The sequence below is a fragment of the Colobus angolensis genome, unplaced genomic scaffold (genome assembly GCF_000951035.1).
Source record: "Colobus angolensis palliatus isolate OR3802 unplaced genomic scaffold, Cang.pa_1.0 Scaffold13, whole genome shotgun sequence".
Taxonomy (NCBI): domain Eukaryota; kingdom Metazoa; phylum Chordata; class Mammalia; order Primates; family Cercopithecidae; genus Colobus; species Colobus angolensis.
The window spans coordinates 20,914,119-20,936,519 of NW_012114252.1; the positions used below are offsets into that span (position 1 = coordinate 20,914,119).

Below are 22,401 nucleotides of genomic sequence, written 5' to 3' on the forward strand. Positions count from 1 at the left end.
GGGGTGCTGCCAACAGGAGCCAGACTGTCCTGGGAGGCTGCATGGTGCTGCCAGAGCCCTAGTCAGGGTGAGGATCCAGGACAGTACACCAGCACAGCCTCAGCCAGGGATGGGGATCTAGGGTCAGTCCACCAGCACAACCTCAGTCAGGGATGAGGATCTCGGGTCAGTCCACCAGCACAGCCTCAGTCAGGGATGAGGATCTAGGGTCAGTCCACCAGCACAGCCTCAGTCAGGGGTGAGGATCTAGGACAGTCCACCAGCATAACCTCTGCCAGGGATGAGGATCTAGGGTCAGCACACCAGCAGAAACCCAGGAGTGAGGATCTAAGGTGACTCCACCAGCACAGCCTCAGTCAGGGGTGAGGATCTAGGTCAATCCACCAGCACAGCCTCGCTCAGGTGAGGATCTAGGTCAGTCCACCAGCACAGCTTCAACCAGGATTGAGGGTCTAGGGTCAGTCCACCAGCACAACCTCCACCCAGGACTGAGGATATAGGTCAGTCCACCAGCACAGCCTCAGTCAAGGGTGATGATCTAGGGTCAGTCCACCAGCATAAGCCTCCCGGGAGCCCAGCAGTAGAGTTGACCATGCCCATGACCTTTAAATCAGACACCTGTTGGGTTCTTGTTCTGCATCTCACATACACCATATTTTTACCATGTGACCTTGGCCGTGGTATTGAATGTCTCTGGCGTTGTCTGTAAAATGAGAATAAAAATGTGCTTGTGAGTATTGGGAGGATACAATGAGATACTACAGGTAAAGCTCTTGCACACAGGAGGCCAGCAATAAATGTCTGCTATTTTTAAAGGCCTCGAAACAGCATTGTTTTCAGAGTGTCATGATGATCACTTTACCAGTCTGTCACCTGAAAGCCATCTGGGAACTTAGCAATGGGGAAGACTTGGCCAGGAGATGTGGAGAGGAGATCCGGCACAGGGAGGGGCGGAGGAAACTGAGATGGGATTTTGACAGGGTGCACACAGTGGGCGGTAGAGGGGGGTCACAGAGCACAGCTGCTAGCATTTCGTATGACCATGCATTTTTAAAGTTTGATTCACACAGCATGATGTTCAGGCCCTGTACTTGACCACAAAAAAAATTAAGATTTCCATCCCCAAGGGCAGAAATTTACCTCATTTATTTTCCACTTACACCTCAGCAAAATGCTTGTCCCTGAGTGAGTGCTCAACAAATACTTGTTGGAGAAGAATATTGTGAAACTGTAGGGTAATTTTCTGACATCAGTGGAGAGTTATGTGTAGCTCGGAACACCCCTAAGGTTGCATTGATGGCCTTATTACACATTTGATCTGTGTGGGACCCATTTATCAAAACTCTAGGTGACCTCCTGTGGCGCTCCCTGCCTTCCATCCCAGGGACCTGGACGGTGTCCCCGGCTTCCAAGCCACCGTGAGGCATGCTGACTTTTGTAAGCCATGCCCCCACCCTCGACCTGCACGAACATCACAATGGGCCCATGAGCTGATGACTTCAGAGCAGGCCCTGGAGGCCAGAGCAGACACTTGCCCAGTGCCACACTGCCCAGTGCCACTGGGCCTTGGCATATGAGGCCACTGCCTCTGGCTAGTGATGAGGGAAAGACGACTTTCTATGATGACCTTCACACACTGATATAATGTCACTCAGGATACACACTTTTCTCTGAAAATATGGGAATAATTTGAATCCATTATCTTCCTTTGCATGAGTCGCATCTCATTTGTGTTAGTTCGTTCTCATGCTGCTATGAAGAAATACCAGAGACTGGGTAATTTATAAAGGAAAGAGGTTTAATTGACTCACGGTTCTGCATGGCCGGGGGGAGGCCTTAGGAAACTTACAATCATGGCAGACGGGGAAGCAAACACATCCTTCTTCACTAGCAGCAGGAGAGAGAAGTGCCGAGTAAAGGGTGGGGGGAAGCCCCTTATAAAACCATCGGAGCTCGTAGGAACTCACTATCAGGAGAACAGCATGACGATAGCTACCCGCATGATTCAATTACTTCCCACCAGATCCCTCCTACGACATGTGTGGATTATGGAAACTACAAGTCAAGATGAGATTTGGGTGGGGATACGGCCAAACCATATCACAGTTCACTGAAGCTAGAATTTGCAACCTCACCTGTGTCTGCAGCTGACATTCAAGCATCCGTTCCTGATTTGGCCTTGAGTCATGCAACATGGCCCTTCATGGAACCCCTGTTAGTGAGACTTTTTTTTATATCAGTACTTAGGACGATCCGTGGGGGCTACTGAGAAATCTTGGTGGTTTTCATCTAGATTCCAGCAAACTGACTCATGTTTGCTAAATGTTCTCATTAACAGAGGCCTCATCACTGCAGTTAAGTTAATTATGTTTTCGTGGGAATCTGCCAGTCTGGGGATTGTACTGGATCATCTAACTCAGGAGTCTGCCATTATTTACTGACGCTCACCATCTGTTTCGGGGAGTTTGTGACAATAGCTAGAAGCAGTTCAATTGGTGTCATTTTATATCAAACCACAGATGGTGGCTCACTCATGCCCTCAGGGCTAATGAACCCACTTGCGTGTTGTCTGTGATTTGTGAGACAAGCCTCACCTCTCTAAATATTTCTCCTGCTGTTTGTTTTGTCCTACTTGGAAGCACGCGTGAATGGAATCCTTTCCCCTGGGATGGATAACGGATACCAGGATCTTCCAAGGGGAAAACCTCTTCCTGCTGCTGATGGGTATAGATTAGTCATAAAGCCAGAGGGGAAACAGAAAACCACTGTTGCTGCGTTTTCTCATTTTTATAGATTGGCACTGTTTGGCCCAGCTCTCTCCCCTGCGGAGCGGAAATGATGCTCTCCTCGCCCACTTGGACATTTGGACATTTTGCAGGGTTCTAATACTAATGTTGGTCCCCAGCCCTTCAGGAAAAACAAAAGACTGAAGGTGGTTAGGAGGGAAAGTAGACTTAATCCGCCCAGACTCAGGTCCACACTGATTTCTAACCACCACTGCCCTATAGCACGTAAAGCTCCATTAGTGTCTTGTTGGCTGACAGCACAGGAAGGAGTGGAATTTCCAGAGATTTCCTTATGTGGCCATTTCTCTCTTACTCCCCTGCTAGTGCCAAAGAGCTCCAATCTTTGACCCAGAAACTGTTGGTTCTCATTATTCACCATAGTTATGTTCTGAAGTCACCAGGAACACTGACTTTGTGAATATTGAACCATTGCTCCTAGGGGAAATACAAGGCTAGGTTCCTGCAAGCCTCTGCTCACAAGATGCTTATCAGTGATCAATATGTAACCTGGTTTTCTGTGTAACGGCACCTCGTTTAGTGTGGATTGCTGATTCATGAACACTCAACATGCACTCTCACTCGTGCCTGAATGCAGCTTCTCTTTACATATGTGTTTCTCCATAAGGGACTTCACAGCCTTCTTCACTTACCAACACTAGGCTGCACTTCAACACAATGCATGGGGGGCATCTGAAACAGCAAAATCACCAGCATAAAGCACAAAAATGTGGAAAACGGCACTACAGAGACCAAGACAAGGACATGTGTGTACAGTGTGAGCTGCAGCAAGAAGGCAGGAGCGTCATCTTGCTGGACCTCAGCTGGGACTCATTTTGCTTCTGTGTATAGCTGTGAATGCCAGTGTTTATTTGGGGGGGGATTCCAAGTGAGGTTTAGTGAGCAGACAAGTTGGGAAATACAGAATCTGTGAATAATGAGGACCCACTTTGTCCAAGCTGGGATCCAAGGCACTGGAGGACAGCCACACGGAGGGTTGACCATACTGATGTCAATTGCAAGCCTCATTTGCAATTTTTCAACTTTCCGTCCATCATGTGTGCTGACCACTGTCCACATGTATCAGGATCAGAGTCTGAGCGGCTGTGCCACACCTGGGGCTGAGGCTCCATCTAAGCATGATTGGGCAGTGCCTTGGGGAAGTGGAGCACAGGCAGAAGGATCCCAGCGGAGGGCTCCTCACAGGAGAAAGGCTGGCGTTGGGGGAGGGGTTCACAGCCCCTGCCTCCCCAACCCCACCCTGAGAGCCTCCCCAGCCCCATCGTGAGATGATCCTTGGCTTGAGGGCACCTCCCACCTCCCATCACTGTCTCACTCACCAGGCTCTGGTCCAGCACAGGTGATGGTGTGGAGGGAAAACAGTAGATTTGAAAAGTTGGGTGCTAATGCTGAAAATAATGTCTTCTGTTTTCATCCTAAGGGGAACGAGGACCACCTGGGAGTCCAGGACTTCAGGGGTTCCCTGGCATCACGCCCCCTTCCAACATCTCTGGGGTACCTGGTGACAAAGGGGCGCCAGGGATATTTGGCCTGAAAGGTAAGCAGGACTTATGCATCTGTGCTTCGACATCTCTAGGGGCAGGAGCCGGCAATGGCCCACTTAATCTAGGGGGAGAACAGACGTTCATTTCCACACTGTGCCCAGACTCCGGTCAAAGGGGAGGGGCCATCATGGTCCTCCTGTATCATTTCCATCACCTGTACGACCTGGTCCCCGAGAAGCCAAGACACAGGCCATGTCATTTACTTGCTGTAATAGCAGATACTCAAACTGCAGGGGACTCAGAAATGTGCGATATGAACGGCTTTCTTCTTCCTCACTGTATTGTGTTTAGACAAATATTAAATTTAATTTGCATTTCCTAATCACAAATGAGCTGAATATTGGACAGAGATGGCGTAAAGACGAAGTCACCCGTCAAACAAGCATTTGTGGGTCAGGGTTCACAGCAGCACTATTCACAAGCTCGAAGTGCTGAAAGTAACCGCAGTGTCCGTCGACGGAGGAATTAAGAAGCAAAATGCAGTCAGTACACGCCCAGCGCAAGAGGAGTCCGTCTTTTTTGTTTGGTTGTTTTCTTGTTTTTTTTTTTTTGTTTTTTTGAGACAGTCTTGCTCTGTTGCCCAGGCTGGAGTGCAGTGGCACGATCTCAGCTTGCTGCAATCTCCGCCTCCCGGGTTCAAGGAATTCTCCTGCCTCAGCCTCCCGAGTAGCTGGGATTACAGGTGCCCACCACCATGCCCGGCTGGTTTTTGTATTTTTAGTAGAGACAGGGGTTCACCATGTTGGCCAGGATGGTCTCAAACTCTTGATCTCAAGCGATCCTCTCACCTCAGCTTTCCAAAGTGCTGGGATGACAGGTGTGAGCCACAGCGCCCGGCCTTTATTCAGTCTTAAAAGAAGGAACTCTTAGCCGGGCGCGGTGGCTCAAGCCTGTAATCCCAGCACTTTGGGAGGCTGAGACGGGCGGATCACAAGGTCAGGAGATCGAGACCATCCTGGCTAACACGGTGAAACCCCATCTCTACTAAAAATACAAAAAACTAGCCGGGCGAGGTGGCGGGCGCCTGTAGTCCCAGCTAGTCGGGAGGCTGAGGCAGGAGAATGGCGTAAACCCAGGAGGCAGAGCTTGCAGTGAGCTGAGATCTGGCCACTGCAGTCCAGCCCGGGCAACAGAGCAAGGCTCCGTCTCAAAAAAAAAAAAAAAAAAAAAAGAAGGAGCTCTTATCACCTGCTGCCACCTAGATGCCCCTTGAGGGCATTCTGCTGAGTGAAAGAAGCCAGTCACAAAAGGTCGGATCCTGTGATCCCACACATATGAGGCCCCTGAAATCATCAGATTCATAGAAACAGAAAGTAGAATGGCTGTTGCTGAGGGCTGGGGGGAGAGGGACATGGGGAGTGAGTGTATAACGGGGACAGATTTCAGTTTAGAATGAGAAAGTTCTAGAGATAGTCGGTGTGAAGGTGAATATATTTAATGCCACTGAGCAGTGTACCTGAAAATGATTAAAATGGTAACTTTTATGTTACATGTATTTTATGACAATTTTTTAAAAACAAAGTCATTCCATGCCACAAACTTGCCAGAGACTGTCCCCTGAATGGGTGAGTGTGCACCTGACTGCCCCCAGGGGCCTTGGGGTCCTGTTTAAACCCTCCTTTCTTGTCCCTAATGCCAACAGGTTATCGGGGCCCGCCAGGGCCACCCGGGTCTGCTGCTCTTCCTGGAAGCAAAGGTGACACAGGGAACCCAGGAGCTCCAGGAACCCCAGGGACCAAAGGATGGGCCGGGGACTCCGGGCCCCAGGGCAGGCCTGGTGTGTTCGGTCTCCCGGGAGAAAAAGGTAACAGTGCCCTGGCCACAGTGAGAGGAGCCCCATCCCCACAGACTTTCGTGTCCCTAACGTCTTGTCTGTGTTGCAGGGCCCAGGGGTGAACAAGGCTTTATGGGGAACACTGGACCCGCCGGCGCAGTGGGCAACAGAGGCCCCAAGGGACCCAAGGGAGACCCAGGATTCCCTGGTAAGTGACCGTCTGCATACCTGCAGAGCTAGTGGCTCAGCCCAGTCTCTCCAGGCTTGGGGACATCCTGAAGGTCAAACGGCCAGGATCCTCTCCGGCATGGGTCCCATGTTGTAAAGAGCAGGGAGGAAACCAAGGCGCGACTCGGATGTTGTCACAGGGCCTTGGTGAATGGAAAGTTTAATATTCAAATGGCAGGTGCTGAGTCACCACTCAGGCCCATTTGTGTCTGGCTCATCTCTAGAAAGCACAATTGTCCGGGAAGCTCCAAAAGGGGCCTCCCCAGGTGAGAAACGCAGTAGCACTCAGAGCAAGAGTGGAATGACCTTGTGTGTTTACTGGGGCCTCTCTGTTTCTCTTCCAGGTGCCCCCGGGATTGTGGGAGCCCCTGGGATTGCAGGAATCCCCCAGAAGATTGCCATCCCACCAGGGACAGTGGGTCCCCAGGGGAGGCGAGGCCCCCCTGGGGCACAAGGGGAGATGGGGCCCCAGGGCCCTCCCGGAGAACCAGGTAGAGTGCTGAGCTGGGGTCTGGAGCCCTTCAGGGCTGCCCGGGCAAGGCCGGGACCTGCTGGCATTACGTCCTCTTGTGTTCTCTTTGCTGATTGCCAGCTGTGCCAGGCGTGGTCACCGTTTCCAGCCACACTCACACTTCTTTGGTGGCTTTCAGGTTTCCGTGGGGCTCCAGGGAAAGCCGGGCCCCAAGGAAGAGGTGGCGTGTCTGCTGTTCCCGGGTTCCGGGGAGATGAAGGACCCATAGGCCACCAGGGGCCGACTGGCCAAGAAGGTGAGTGACCAGTGGCGAAGGACCTTCCCAGGTCCTAGTGCTATGGGTCTGACTGTGGTCTGCAGGAAAGGGACACATGAGAGCCCAGAAAAGCCAGAAATGAGGCGCTGCCCCTCCCTCCTGCTCCCAATCTGAGCATGCTGCTTCACTCCTGCGCCCAGCAGAACAACTGGCACCGAGTCCCGGGATAGCCTCCTTCCTTTTCCGGGGACACCTGCAGTGCTGCGGAGTGGGCGGCAGGGATCAGTAGACTTCAAGGATCAGGATTAGACAAGGAGCCAAAAACCAACTATTAAAATTTACTAGACCCACATTGCAAAGCCTTCCTTCCTTTTTTTTTTTTTTTTTTGAGACAGAGTCTCACTCTGCCTCACCCAGGCTGGAGTGCAGTGGCGTGATCTCAGCTCACTGCAGCCTCTGCCTCCCGGGTTCAAGCAATTCTTCTGTCTTAGCCTCCCAAGCAGTTGGGACTACAGGCATGTGCCACCACACCCAGCTAACTTTTTTGTTTTTGTAGTCGAGACGGGGTTTCACCATGTTGGCCAGGCTGGTCTCGAACTCCTGACCTCGAGTGATCCGCCCACCTCGGCCTTACAAAGTGCTGGGATTACAGGTATAAGCCACCATGCCCGGTCATCTTACTTATTTTTTTTTTAATTATTTGCACATATGCAGAATGAAATAGGCCAGGAATAACAGCTTAAAAAAAAAATCCCAAATTTGTCTTAACCTGAGCTCAGTTTGAGCCAATGGTCCGAGCATTAAAATTAAAATTAAGGCCAGGCGCGCCTGTAATCCCAGCACTTTGGGAGGCTGAGGCGGGCGGATCACGAGGTCAGGAGATTGAGACCATCCTGCGCCACTGCACTCCAGCCTGGGCGACAGAGTGAGACTCCATCTCAAAAAAAAAAAAAAAAAAAAAAAAAAAATTAAACATAGGTAGCATTATTGGTGTCCGAGTCAAAGGAAGTAGCAGTCCCCTGCCCCTGGGGTCAGATCCACAGCCGGCAAATTATGGGTAGTGTGGGGTGCACCTGAAAACAAATGCCGGCAAATCAGAACCCGCCCGGGGTAGGAGACAAGCGCGGGACGGCGGAGGGGAAGTGTCCTGGGAGAAAGGGCCACGACCATGGGTGTCCCTTGGAAGGGGAGGGGACAATGGGAGAAAGGTTCACCAGGGACAGCCGAGAAACATTCACAGAGCTGCTTTGCTGGAGGCAGATGAGCCACCCCATGTGCTCCCTGGGTAGGAGTTATAGGAGGCAGGTCTCGGCTGCGCAGAGAAAGAACATTCTAACCCAGGATGTGGTCAAGTGCGCGGTCAGCGTGGCCTGCAATGAGCCACGTCTCCTGGAAGCGTCCAGCGGAGGGAGGCCACTGCTGGGGGTGGGGGCTGGCCTGCGATACTCCTCTGGACACTTCCAACTCCAGGCACGCTGGGTACATCCTGAGGGGCACTCGCCTACCTATGGCCGACTGAGTCCTTTATGGAAAGGACCCCTCCTCTGTGCCCAGTGCCCTCACTGCCATCATTTCATGCTACTAAGCACAAAGTATAGATCAAATCCTTCCCAATAGTCTCCTGATCTCAACAAACAGCCCCAAGATCTGGGGAAGGAAAGCAACGGTTCTAGGCGCACCAGGAAACTGCCCGGCACCCCTGGGTCCCGAGGTTTCTGTGGGGCGGCTGTAACGGGGGCTGCTCTCTCTCTCTCGGGCTGTAGGTGCACCTGGAAACTGCCCTGCACCCCTGGGTCCCGAGGTTTCAGTGGGGCGGCTGTAACAGGGGCCGCTCTCTCTCTCTCGGGCTGCAGGTGCGCCAGGCCGTCCGGGGAGCCCAGGCCTGCCCGGTATGCCAGGCCGCAGTGTCAGCATCGGCTACCTCCTGGTGAAGCACAGCCAGACAGACCAGGAGCCCATGTGCCCAGTGGGCATGAACAAGCTCTGGAGTGGGTACAGCCTGCTGTACTTCGAGGGCCAGGAGAAAGCACACAACCAGGACCTGGGTAGGTACCTCCCACCTGGCCCCCATGATCTGCTCAGGGCTGGCCTGGAAGTGGCTAAGGTCAAAGGGCCACAGCGAGACTCCCAAACCCTTCACGGCTGGTAAGTTCCCCTGATGAAGGGTCCACCCACATTCCTGGAGGTGCAGAAAGATTAAAACGGCCTTTGAAGCAGAAGCCTTACAAAGCCCTTAAACCTCAGGACCTTAACACAGGGACCTGCCTTTTAACTTGGTATCGACTTCCGCAGGCGCCCGTGTGACCCGTCTGACCCCTGACCCCTCTCCAGTGGAGACCACCAATTACTTTACCTCCTTCTTGCTTTTTGACCCAAGTTCTGTAGACTTGGAGTCAGGCAGGGGCCATAAGGTGCTGGGGTTCGTATAAGACTCTCCCATACAGGACCCCAGGAAAATGGACTATGGACACGTGTGCATGCTCTTATTCAAGGAAGCCTTTAAAAGGCACTAATGTGACTTTGAATACAGAAAACGCAACACACACAAATTACAGGTGAAGGTGGCTTAGTCTGAGGTCCTCTTTGAGGGGGTGACGGGAAGGGTCTCTGGGACACTGGCTGCGTTCTGCCTCCTCAGTGCAGGCTACACCAGGCGTTCTGCCCCCGGAAAGCGTGCGGCTGGCTCATGACGCCAGCACATTCCTGCCTGTGCGCCCCACTTCCACAATGAGTTTCTAAAGAACAGTGAGGCAAAGGCCGCCAAGGATAAGGGCCTAGAATAGATCTGGGAACAGGGCCAAGGAGGCAGGCCTAGCCCAGGCATGTTTGCTAAAGGTGGCCGCACTTCTGGGTCTGAGCTTTTCCGTAGTCCCTGTGAAGAGGGAAACCTGCTTAGCCGCATCATTCACCGTGGCCAGGAGATAAAGGCTGTCTTCATCTCTAGAAGCAATAAGGCTACATGGAAGGGAGAGGGACCAGGGCTCCTTCTGGGGTGGCTCCTTGGGGTCAAAGAGTGACCCCTTCGAGTGCCATCAGAGTTTTCTTGGGGCCAGTGCTGTTAAGACCCCACTAAGGTAAGGCTCACCCAAAATGCTATTCCATGAAGACGCCACTCCCTGCTGATCCAACTTGGCCCAGTATGTGTGAGAACTTGTAGAAGAACAGAGCTGTTCTGAAATGCCAGTATAGTCTGTTTGATCAAAAAGAGAAACAGAAAGAAATTGGAAAGCCTTAGCCTGGCTGAACTCCGCCAGGTGTCCTGGGGCAAGTCGGTGACACGGAGCCTCCTGGGCCTGGCTGGGGCTGGCAGGTGTGTCTTCTAGCCACGCTGCACTGTGATCTCATGACCCCTCCCTCCGCAGGGCTGGCGGGCTCCTGCCTGGCGCGGTTCAGCACCATGCCCTTCCTGTACTGCAACCCTGGTGATGTCTGCTACTACGCCAGCCGGAACGACAAGTCCTACTGGCTCTCCACCACTGCTCCGCTGCCCATGATGCCTGTGGCCGAGGATGAGATCAAGCCCTACATCAGCCGCTGCTCTGTGTGTGAGGCCCCCGCCGTCGCCATCGCCGTCCACAGTCAAGATGTCTCCATTCCACACTGCCCAGCGGGGTGGCGGAGTTTGTGGATCGGATATTCCTTCCTCATGGTATGTGGCATTTGCCCAGTTCCCCTCCCCAACCACACCCTGGCTGGGGACACGGCAAGAACAGCTGCCTTTGTAAGAATAATCAGGGCAGTTCAGGGTGTGCACTGCACGAGGGCACTTGGCCCAGGGAGAGAGTGACAGCTGGAATACAGCTTACACTTTGCTAACTGAGCCACATGCTGGGCACAGGGCTTCCCCCACCCAGAAAGGGCTCATTAATTTGGCACCAGGCCTTCGTAAGGAGTGTAACCAGGACGAATTTGCCTGTTACCCGTCTTACTAGTGTAACACCAACACCAAAGGTACAGCTGCTTTGGGTTTACCAAAGTCTAAATATAAGGAAGACTTTTCTCCAGAATGCTGATCTTATTTAGAAATCTATCTGGAACCTTAAATACCTTCAAGAAATACGTATTAACTGCCTGGCTTAAAATGGATATATATTCATGAGGAAAATTCTGGACTACCTTTGGGTATAAAACGGAGAGCCTGTGTACTTTGAAATCCAGGGGAAGGTGCCGCCCACCCTGCCAGATCGCCTTTGGGTATGAAATAGAGAACTCTCAGCTTTGGCCAGATCAGGTTTAGCTTAATCTCCAGGGAAGAGACCACAGCACCATAGTGTCTCTTGCAATATTACCTCTTAAAGCAGAGGCTCCTCAACTTGGAGTAGGGTCCCGTCCCAACAAATTCATTGTAAGATGAAGATATCGTTAAGTTGAAAGTGCATTCTCAATTTCTGATGGGTTTATCTGGATGTAGCCCCACCAGAAATCCAATAGTGAATTGAATACATATTTCTTTGGCACCATCGAAAAGTCAAAACTCATTGAAGTCTAACCGTGGTAAATCGGGGACCATCTGTATACTATTATAGGGAGCAAAGAGTCTCGCTGAGGACAGTGGGTCTTCCACTGAGTTTATTTATAGGCATTATAACTGTCATAACTCCAACTACATGGATCGGATGCCCAGCATGTTGAATATTTCATAAATTATATATATACAACATAAAATATAAATGACATAATGATTGCTACTCTTTCAAAACAACAGGAAAGAAAAGTCCAGATTCTAGGAAAGGAAGGAAAAGGCAAACAGTGTTGGCATTTTAACGAGTGTGGTCGCTATGATAAGTTGGAGCAACAGGATACTAAATCCTGGGGCAGGGACAGGCACAACTTCTACCTTTCCAGAAGCATGTCATGGAAGGTGACTTTGGAGCAACCTTCTTTTGTTTCACAGTGATCTTCGGGGTGCCCCTGTGTCATGGAGGAAGTAAGCTTTGGTTGCTTCTATTTTTTTTAACTCCCATTGTTAAATTCAAAATAAATGAGCCTCTCCCTTGTGAAGGGCATGATTACCCAGTATCCAAAAAGGCCAGGCATCCCCTGTTCCGTTAGCAATCAGGTTTCAAATTACTGTCACGAGATAAGCAGGCATTATCCTCTGCACACATAACTCTCTGCTTTAATAAATGGCTGACAGCCTCAGCAAGCCTGGAACTTGACATCCCCAAAAGGCATGGGTTGAGATGGCTCCTGTCACCCTGCTCGCAGATGCAGGGGTCAGAACAGATGGGCCAGAAGTACCTTGACTTCTGAGAACAACAGAAAGTCCCCACTGGCCCTGACGATGGATAAGTGAGCAGACACATCTTTGTACTGGAGATGTGCCCCCTCCAGATGTGTCCTGACTGCTGTCTAGGAGACAGGACCCAAACCAAGACAGCTGTGTGCCTCGTCTGTGCTTTACATAGTCTTTGATCCCTTCCGTGTGGTGACAGGCATATGGTACCACTAGGGCTGCTGGCATCTCAGCATAATGAGAGCTGACTTTGGAGAGGAGAGGACAGCTCGGCTGAGAGCAGCTGCCCCACTGTCTCCAGTGGAGGCACAGAAGGCGAGAACAGTGCTGAGGCGAGCACCCGGCTCACCCTTCTTTTGTCCATGAGGATAGGTGGCCCCAGAGGATGCATTTTCTGCATTCCCTACAAGCGAGCACCATGTGGCAGGGAGGACAAGGGCAGAGCCACGGATGCAGACTGCGGCAGCAAAAGCCATTTTCCTCCCCTCCCCTCAGTGGCCTCTCTCAAAGCTAGTCTGGTGGAGGCTCCAGTATCTAGCTGGCCATTATTTTAGTTCCTCTTTTTTCAATTCTGGCTACAATCTGGAGCCCTCACAGCCCCTTCTGCAGGTCAGCCTCTCATCCAGGCAGTTCTCTTAAGATATATGAGCTGCTGTGAGTACCAAAGCCAGAGGCTTGCCCACTGAGAGGAGCACATTGGAAAGGGTGTGTGTGCCTGCACTGTGTGCACTTATGCACATGTGTGCACAGGGGTGTGTACACAAGGATGTACTGCGTGTGTGTGTGTGTGCATGTGTGCGTGTATGCTTGTGTGTGTGTGCAGCAAACTCAGCTCTTACCTGGCTGTGCCAGCCTCTAAGACTTCGCACATCACGCTCCCTTCTGAGCTCATGCTGGGAGTCCCAGGTGTCTCCTTTCGGCAGCTCCCAGCACGGCCTCGGCTCCTTCAGACCGCAGTGAAGCCAGAGGTGCCCGGGAGGATGTCTCCACTTCTTTTTACCTGCTCATTAGCAGACAAGAGCAGGCAGCTCAGGGCTGGACAGGCTTCTGCCTTCCGTGAGCAGAACACTTTTTAAAGGTTTTTTGGTTTCTGTGTGTGTTTAAAGGAAAGCTTAAACTAGGGCCCCTGCCCAAATACATCACAGTACAGCCCCTTTTTCCCGCAAACTGAACTGAGATATTTCTCTTCTAAGTAAACAGATTCCAAAGCCCACTTACCACTCAAAGCCTGCTCGGCCAAGCCAAATGGCACTTATACACAAACTCTGGGATCCAGGAGGCCTGCCGTGCACTTCCACAAAGGCAAAACATGTTGACGCAACAGAAAGTAGACCTTTAAAGTGAAAAAAAAAAAAATAAGGCTCCCTTGAAGACCTCACCCATCTCCCAGCCAGCCTCAGGATCAACTAATTATTTAGCAACCTCTGATTGAAAAAAAAATTATTTAATTACACAAGTAATACAGATTTATTGTGAAAAATCAGCAAGTACAGATTTTTAAAAAACAACTAAAACCACTTATCTTTCCTCCCTGATCATCAGCATTTTCAGAGAAGGGGCTGGGAGGCCTGGTTGGGTGATTATTTTTAAGTTACTAGCCTCAGATGCTAGCCTATGCTTTAATTTTATTTTTTTCTTTTAAAAAGAGTAAACATTGTGTTATCTCTTCTGCCAGGTATTTTTCTTTGAATGGTTGATTAGGTAGATGGTTTGTTTTGTTACTGAAATGTCGTCAGTTGCATCTGCAGCTCATACCTGCTGTCCCTGCTCTAGTTCCTACTGAACAGCCAGCCTGGCTGCGAATTAGTGTCCACGCACCTGCCTCCGCAGCACATCCTAGTGCCTGGGGCTGCCTCCTGCAGGGGGCCCGGGTGTATTTCACCAACCGCCTCTTGCTGAAGGTGCATTCGTGAGGATGCCACATGTCCGTATTGACACCGATGGATGGTCATGGTTTGCTGTTCAGTAAAAACAAACCCACAGAAGAGGGCTATGCCCTGACCCCGTGCCACCTGCAGCCTGTGATTCCTAACCCTGTCCTGCCCCCTCTCTGTGCAGCACACGGCGGCGGGAGACGAAGGCGGCGGCCAGTCACTGGTGTCACCAGGCAGCTGTCTGGAGGACTTCCGCGCCACGCCATTCATCGAGTGCAATGGAGGCCGCGGCACCTGCCACTACTACGCCAATAAGTACAGCTTCTGGCTGACCACCATTCCCGAGCAGAGCTTCCAGGGCTCGCCCTCCGCTGACACACTCAAGGCCGGCCTCATCCGCACACACATCAGCCGCTGCCAGGTGTGCATGAAGAACCTGTGAGCCGGCGCGTGCCAGGAAGGGCCATTTTGGTGCTTATTCTTAACTTATTACCTCAGGTGCCAACCCAAAAATTGGTTTTATTTTTTCTTAAAAAAAAAAAGAGTCTACCAAAGGAATTTGCATCCAGCAGCAGCACTTAGACCTGCCAGCCACTGTCATCGAGCGGGTGCAAGCGCTCGGGACCCCTGCAGGGCAAGCCCTGCCCATAGAAACCCAGGAGCAACCCTAGCCCCCGTCACCCCTTGCTAGATGTCCCGCCTGGAGGCACCGCTAACCACTTCGCACACACCCATGTAACCACTGCACTTTCAAATGCCACAGACAACTCACATTGTTCCACTCACTTCTCGGGGTGGGACAGACGAGACAACAGCACACAGGCAGCCAGCCGTGGCCAGAGGCTCGAGGGGCTCAGGGGCTCAGGCACCCATCCCCACATGAGGGCCCTGTGGGTGGGCCTGGCCCTGCTGTCTACACCAATGTTACGCCAGCTCTACGTTCTCCCAAACACCGCTGATGTGAATTATCTTCAAGGCAAAACTGTGCTCTTTATGGTAAAAAACACTGATAATCACACAGCGGTCGGTCATTCTTTTGCCACATCCCTATAGACCATTGGGTTTGGCCAAACTCAGGTGGAAGTGGAGACCTTTCTAGGCGTCATTGTCAGCCCTGCTACTTGAAGGTACACCCCATAGGGTCAGAGGTGCTGTCCCCACTGCCCCACGTTGTCCCTGAGATCTAACCCCTCCACTGCTGGGGGTGAGCTGTGCTCTTCTGACTACCCCCTCCTGTGTAACGACTATAAAATAAAACTTGGTTTTGAATATTTTTAAACCCCAAGTTGCTGACTGCCTTAATCTTATCGTGTTCATAGAGCAAAACGTTTGGTGAATGCAAGGCACTGCGTCCACCCCTGCTGCTGTTTTTATCCATCTCAGTAGAGTTGAACCCATTTGTGTTATTGCAGCCATTTCTCAGGGAATGTGTTTATAACTCACTAATGCTTACAGAAAACACCCCAACCAGGCCAGGCGTGCTGGCTCACACCTGAAATCCCAACAATTTGGGAGGCTGAGGCAGGTGGATCACCTGAAGTCAGGAGTTCGAGACCAGCCTGGCCAACATGGTGAAACCCCATCTCTACTAAAAATACAAAAATTTGCCAGCACCCATAATCGCAGCTACTCGGGAGACTGAGGCAGGAGAATCACTTGAACCCGGGAGGCAGAGGTTGCAGTGAGCTGAGATTGTGCCACTGTACTCCAGCCTGGGCAACAAAAGTGAAACTCCATCTCAAAAAAAAAAAAAAGAATAGAAACACCCCAACCAGTACTTGTGGGAATTTGGAGAAAGGGCACTTCACAAATGTATTTCCAAAGTCATTCAGTTCGTTCCAACATAGGCTGGGTGCAGTGCCTCACATCTGTAATCCCAGTACTTTGGGAGGCTGAGGTGGGAGGATCACTTGAGCATAGGAGTTTGAGACTAGCCTGGACAATATAGTGAGACTCCATGTCTACAAAAAAAAGTTCCCACATAACTTCCCAAGTCAAAGCTCAGTATTTCAAAGAAACAGTCTCTGAGATTCAGCTCACAGAGTTTGACTCTCTGAAATGCAATCTCGAAGTTTTCCTAAGAAAAATGTTCACATTATGAAATAAGTATCTCACCTTATAATGTTGTTTGAAACAGATAAACAGCTGCCCTAGCTCGTGTTCCCCCAGAAGCTGGCTGAGGCCAGGACCTCTACACAGCAGGGCTATGTGGGAAGGTGATTTCAGGAAGCCTGAGTGGGACCTGGAGGGGGAGAAACCAAGAATAAGAAAAGCCAACTCAAGGATGTGAGACTAAGGGGGTTACCACTGTGGGCGGTTTAGGCTTGATCCTGCTTGGGATCCACCAAGGAAGGAGCCTCAGATGGTCCAGCCACGGCTTGGAAAGGGAAGTGTTCTCCATCAGCTGTGGTCTCGGCTGGCCAGGGGTTGCCTGAGGGTGTTCATTCCCTCACACTCCCAGGTGCGCCACACACCAGCACGGCTGAGCGGGCTCCTGCCAGATGCCAGGCAGAGGTGGTAGAGAACCAGGCAGAGCTGAGACATGGTGTGTCAGGCTACACCTGCACATGGCCGGTCACCACGGCAATAGCTGTAGCAAAACGGTGGGCCCAGAGCGTGTGAGATGGTGATCAAGAGACCAGAGCTTGCAACCACAGCAACTCTAGAAGCTGGGAAGCAGCAATTCATTCTAGACTCCACCCCCACTGCCAAGGAGGCAACCACAAAGTATGCTGCGGTCCTGAAGACCCCTGCTCGCCTGGGGTAGGCTGGATACCTTGTGTGGCGGTCACACTTCAGCGTCAGTACCCAGTGTTAAACATCAAAGAAATGTTTCACCCTAGACCTAAAATACATGAGAAGATGAAGATCCTCAACACAATTAGTTTCCAAAATGTGGATTATAAAATATAAATCAATCACAATTCATAACCCCAACATGTGTGCCAAGGAGCCCACGATCCCACTGAAGTATAGCGAGTGGAGATGCCTCATCTAGAATCGAACCATTGGACATCCCGCACCTTGAAAATCAGAGCTCTGTCCTTCATGGACCCTGCATGTTGCACAAGACAGATTTTTCCAGGCTAGTTTCTTGGTGCCGGGAATAACTGCCCCAAGAGCTGAGCGTGCTTGAACCATCCACTAATGTGCCACATTTTCCAGAGGGTGGGTGCCCCAAAGTCAGAATCACCTCTGCCTCCCAGCTGCTTCAGACAGTGACTTTCAGCACCCCTGGCAGAGATGCTGCTGGAATGCGCATAAAGATGCATCTGCAGCCATCCTGACTGGCTAGGGGTACCCAGAAGATTCACAAGCCCTGGAGAGCACGTCAGCCTTTAATCCATCCAAGAAGAGCAAGTTGGCAAGGATGGCCTGGGTGGGTTGCTTCAGTGACCCGGGCCTCCAATAAAATGCATCAAAGTACCTGTGCATCAGAGTGACGTCAGGAGAATCAGATCAGTCACTGCACGTGAACGTTCCTAAAGCTGCAGGCATGTATGCACTCGTACGTGTCCAGGACCTAAGAGGAAGGAGGTAGAGAATCGCTGCAACTTGGGAGTTCTAAATGTGTTGAGGTTGAGCACTATGATTTCAAATGCACAGTGCAGGGAAGGGAGTAGAATGATTTGGAAAGTAAATTCCATGGCATGCTAGACATGGGAGGGAAGAGTAACACGAGCTAGCAGGAGGATCTTAAAGTGACAGACCAAACCCAAGCAGATGTCTTGAAGGCAACGAGGGAACAGCATCCTCACCTCCCACACGTGGTGCAGCAAGAACCTCACTCTGCAGACTCGGGAGCCACCACGCGACAAATATCTAGGAGCTGTCTGTATTCATACAGCGTAAGTTCAGCTCAGACAATAAAACGTAAGGCTGTCCTCCCCCTCCCCGCTGAGAAATACTCAGTGTTTCTGGTTACACCTGGAGGTGGCTTTTCCTTGAGGCTGCCTTCCTGGAAAAGGGCCATCCACTTATTTAAAAAGAAAACACTGCGGAAGTGTCAGGAGCTCATTGAAGCCAGTAGGGGAAAGGTGCTGTTAATAATATGAGTAATTTGGAAATGAGTGGCGTCTCTAAGACCAAAGGCAAAGAGAACTGCACACAGCATTGTACTCTAGTGGATAAAGTTGTTTCTTGCAGGAGTACTGGTGAACAGTGCTGACACCACATTCATGCTAAAACTGAACCATTGGTTGGGCGCGGTGGCTCACGCCTGTAATCCCACGACAGAGACTGTCTCCAAAAACAAACAACAACAACAAAAACTGAACCATTAATTAAGTGGATGGTCAGTGGGAGCCATGTTTCTTATTGCAGGAGAACTTACAGCAAAGTGGGGAAATGACACAGTGATTAGAGTCAGAGATATCAGAAGAACTCAGGTTTAGCCTATTATAGACACCTATAGTCGCATAAAGAAATATCTGTAGGTATGTGTCTATATAGGGGTAAGTATGTGTATATATAGGGGTTAGTACACACGCATGTATTTCTTTGCTCTGTCAGCTGAGAGGGCCTGAGAGAAGCAGCCCCCCAGGAGCAGTGAGCACACCTGGCCCCAGATCTGGGTTTCTAACACTCTTCTCCAATAAAAGGACCCGAGGCTCCTCGGGGAGATGGCTGATTCTGAGACTGGGGCAGGAAATATGGACGATGAGACTGGAACATCTTGTAGTGCCAGAAAGTAAGGAAGTGCTCAAATAAAACCCCAAATGGACATACGTGGAAGTGACACAGGAGCCATCTGAAAGAGCTCCCTGAGACCCAAGACGAAGCCATCTGAACAAGAAAGTAAGATAGTATCGGATAACAACCCAAAGTACAAAATCAATATCCATAAGTCCATTCTGAGTCCTCAGCCTTCCTCTCTAAGGAGGACCTGCTGTTCCCAGCGCCCAGCAAGGTCCTCAAGGCTGAACAGTGTCCAAGGAAGAGTGGCTCACGGGTGGCGTGTCTCCTGCACGGCCTGTGCCCAGCTGTGCGGGGCGGCTACGGCTCCGATGTTGACGCACGTGTGTGCAGCTGTGCAGTGGCGCGCGTGGCACACGTACACTCTCCCCAGAAAAGAAGCACCTTTCCTGCCTCCTACACCTCCCTGAATTGTGTACAGACACTTCTCACAATTCTGCCAAAACCAAGGGAGATGAAAAACGAAATGTCACAAAGACAATGTGCCCTTTTTTTTGAGACGGAGTCTGGCTCTGTTGCCCAGGCTAGAGTGCAATGGCAGGATCTTGGCTCACTGCAGCCTCCACCTCCTGGGTTCAAGCCATTCTCCTGCCTCAGCCTTCCGAGTAGCTGGGAGAGGTGTGCACCACCACACCCAGCTAAACTTTTTTGTATTTTTTAACAAAGACGAGATTTCATCATGCTGGCCAGGCTGGTCTTGAACTCCTGACCTCAAGTGATCCCCTCCCAAAGTGCTAGGATTACAGGCATGAGCCACCCCGCCCAGGCCCAAGACAATGTGCTTTAAAGTGAAGCTGGCTTTCTCTCTGCCATTACTGAAAAAGGGAAAATCATTGCTTTCTGGCCATTTTTCTCTAGTGGCTGCCTCATGGTGACATCACTCTGCTGGGGTTGCAGGTGGAAGAGGGCAGTCATCTTCCTCCCGTGGGCCAGCCCTCTGCAAAGTGCTCTCCCGGGTGCTTTTCCTGCCTCCCACTACTCTGTGAAGTAGGCACGATATACCCCATTTCATAAAGAGATTTTCCCCAAAGATGGCAAATCAACTTGCACAAGATAACACAACACATGTACTCAGGGGGCATTCAAGCCAAACCTCTACCTGGGCTGACTTCCTAAAAACAGCGACCATTGAGCATCAACCACGTGCCAGGCACCCGAGGCACTTCACATAACATTACCTGCGCCGTTCAGAAGCCTCAAAGCGAGGGGTCATTTCCGCGTACTGCCAGAGTCCCTGCCCCCGAGGGGTATTTCACAATTTCATTGTACAAGCCCATTTTAATTAACTAGGTTCTTCTCAGAGGCCAGGAACACGCACTTAGAGATGAGAGGCTGCAGCTGCAAAGCCACATGAGATGGGGCAGGAGGGGACTGCTGTCTTCCCGAGTTTAAAATACGCCCAGGAGCCCCCTTCCCCAACCCCACCTGCAGACTCACACTTGAGGGGACCTTGCCACATGCAGGGGTGACTCAGGGACCTTCTCCTCCCATTCATGGCCAAAGTACAAGAACAAAGGGCAGATGGATGGGGTGGAGCCCGCTTAGAAGATGTGGGTCCCGTGATGGCATAAACCAGCCCTAAAGCTGGAGCCATTCCTACAGAGGCCGTTTCATCCCACATGGGACAGGACCCCACTTCTCCTCCAGGTGGGACCCATTCTTTTGCCTTAAGCTGGCTTATTCTTAACTGTACACTCACAAAAATAATCCATTTTATCTGCAGGACTCCTGGGAAAGGAATTCTTGCATTCAGATGATGAGGACTCTGTCCAGGGGGCTCTCAACGCCTCCCTCGAAGCCGGGAGAACTCACCCTGGCCATGGGAGCCGCCCGCCACACAGGGGTTGGTGAACGAGGCCGCCATGCAGTGAGGCTGAGGGAGAGGGTTTGGAAGTGCTACTGGGGATGACAGTGACCGGTCCCAGGCCTGCCACCTTCAGACTGAAAGCAGGCACAAGCCAACCCTGCTCACTTAACTGAGACCAGCTCCCAGGAGACAGCGTGCCAGGCCCCAATGCCTTCTCCCTGTGGGAAAATCTGGATGGGGGATAAAAAAAAGGTGGGGCTGAGGCTTGTCCTGGACCCGTGGGCATCCACCATTTGCAGACTGATCAACCAAGCCCACCTTTAGGAGAGGAAAGACAGGGTAGCAACTGGAACATGGCATTGAAAGTCCGAGGCTCGTATTCCCAAGGCACCATGCCCCAGGCAGGACCTTCCACATATTCTGACATCCCAAGAAAACAGCCATTGTAGACTGAGCTGGGAGGGCCTCGTGAGGAAGTGTGGGGGGCTGGGAGCCAAGGCCTGGGCGCGTCTCACTCCAGCCACTGACACCCTGGCCCAGGACACACTTTCTCTGGCCTTGGGTCCGCACATCCTCAAGCAAGGTGCCCTCCAGATCTGATCCCTGCGGGCTGGGCCAGTGGGTTCAAGGCCAACACAAAGGGAAGGGGAGGGACACCGAGCTCCATCACCACGCAAGGACCGAGCTCCATCACCACGCAAGGACGCTGGCCCTGAAGGCATCTGCTCGCCCTGAAGGAAGCAGCCTGGACCACAAGGGAGGACTGGGCCAAAGAGCTTCCAGAGCAGGCACAGAGGAGGCTGAGTGCAGGCGGTATTATGTGTGTGCAGGGTCTCGGCTGTGTGTGCAGGGTCTCGGCTGTGCGTGCAGGGTCTCGGCTGTGCGTGCAGGATCTCTCCACTGTGCGTGCAGGGTCTCGGCTGTGCGTGCAGGGTCTCTCCACTGTGTGAGCAGGGTCTCAGCTGTGTATCCACCCCACCGCACCCAGCCCCTCTGTCCTGTTTCAACAGTGAGGCTCGAAAGATCCAGCTCTGCGAAGTGGGAGGAGGGAAGACCCCTGCACACTGTGGGTCTAAGAAGAGGCTGTGCTCCTAATAAGGGCACGTAAGAGGACGAGGGGCACAGGCCACCCTGCCTGGCCACAGAAAGGAAGATACGAGCTGGACTCCACCAACCAGGCCTGGGATCTGTGCCTTGGAAATCCTCCAAACACCTGGAGGCCACCCTACTGCACTTCCACCAGGGTCTCTGGGGTCCGGGTCCCACTCTTCTTCCTTCTTCAGAGGTTTGTGGTCATTGCTCAGTAGGGACTCAGCCTGGTTAGTGTCTCCCAGGAGCACAGAGTGAAGGCTGAGCCCAGAGCCATTGCCCCTTCTCTCTGGAAGACAAGTACCATCTCCGTGTCTCATGGGCCTTGAGCAGCAGCTCGCCTCTGCTGGAGAGATCCGTGTGCTGGGAGCACCCGTGTGCTATGGGGATCCGAGTGCTGGGGGGGACCCATGTATTGGAGGGACCCATGTGCCGGGGGGAACTGTGTGCTGGGGGGACCCATGTGCTGGGAGGACCCGTGTACTGGAAGGACCCATATGCTGGGGGGATCCGTGTACTGGGGGGATCCATGTGCTGGGGAGAACCGTGTGCTGGGGGGATCCGTGTGCTAGGGGGACCCGTGTGCTGGGGGGACCCGTGTGCTGGGGGGACCTGTGTGCTG

At 51.8% G+C, this 22,401-nt stretch overlaps 1 protein-coding gene across 1 annotated transcript in view; it reads left to right on the forward strand.

Moving 5' to 3' along the window:
- Positions 1–15,467, forward strand: part of COL4A2 (collagen, type IV, alpha 2) — a 205,673-nt gene extending 190,206 nt beyond the window's left edge. The window contains exons 41-48 of the mRNA XM_011933880.1: positions 4,225–4,341; positions 5,991–6,152; positions 6,232–6,330; positions 6,695–6,841; positions 7,001–7,117; positions 8,932–9,123; positions 10,441–10,727; positions 14,373–15,467. Coding sequence (XP_011789270.1) covers positions 4,225–4,341; positions 5,991–6,152; positions 6,232–6,330; positions 6,695–6,841; positions 7,001–7,117; positions 8,932–9,123; positions 10,441–10,727; positions 14,373–14,630 — 1,379 coding nt within the window. The 3' untranslated portion in view covers positions 14,631–15,467. The remainder of the gene's footprint in view (positions 1–4,224; positions 4,342–5,990; positions 6,153–6,231; positions 6,331–6,694; positions 6,842–7,000; positions 7,118–8,931; positions 9,124–10,440; positions 10,728–14,372) is intronic.
- The last annotated feature ends 6,934 nt before the right edge of the window (positions 15,468–22,401 follow it).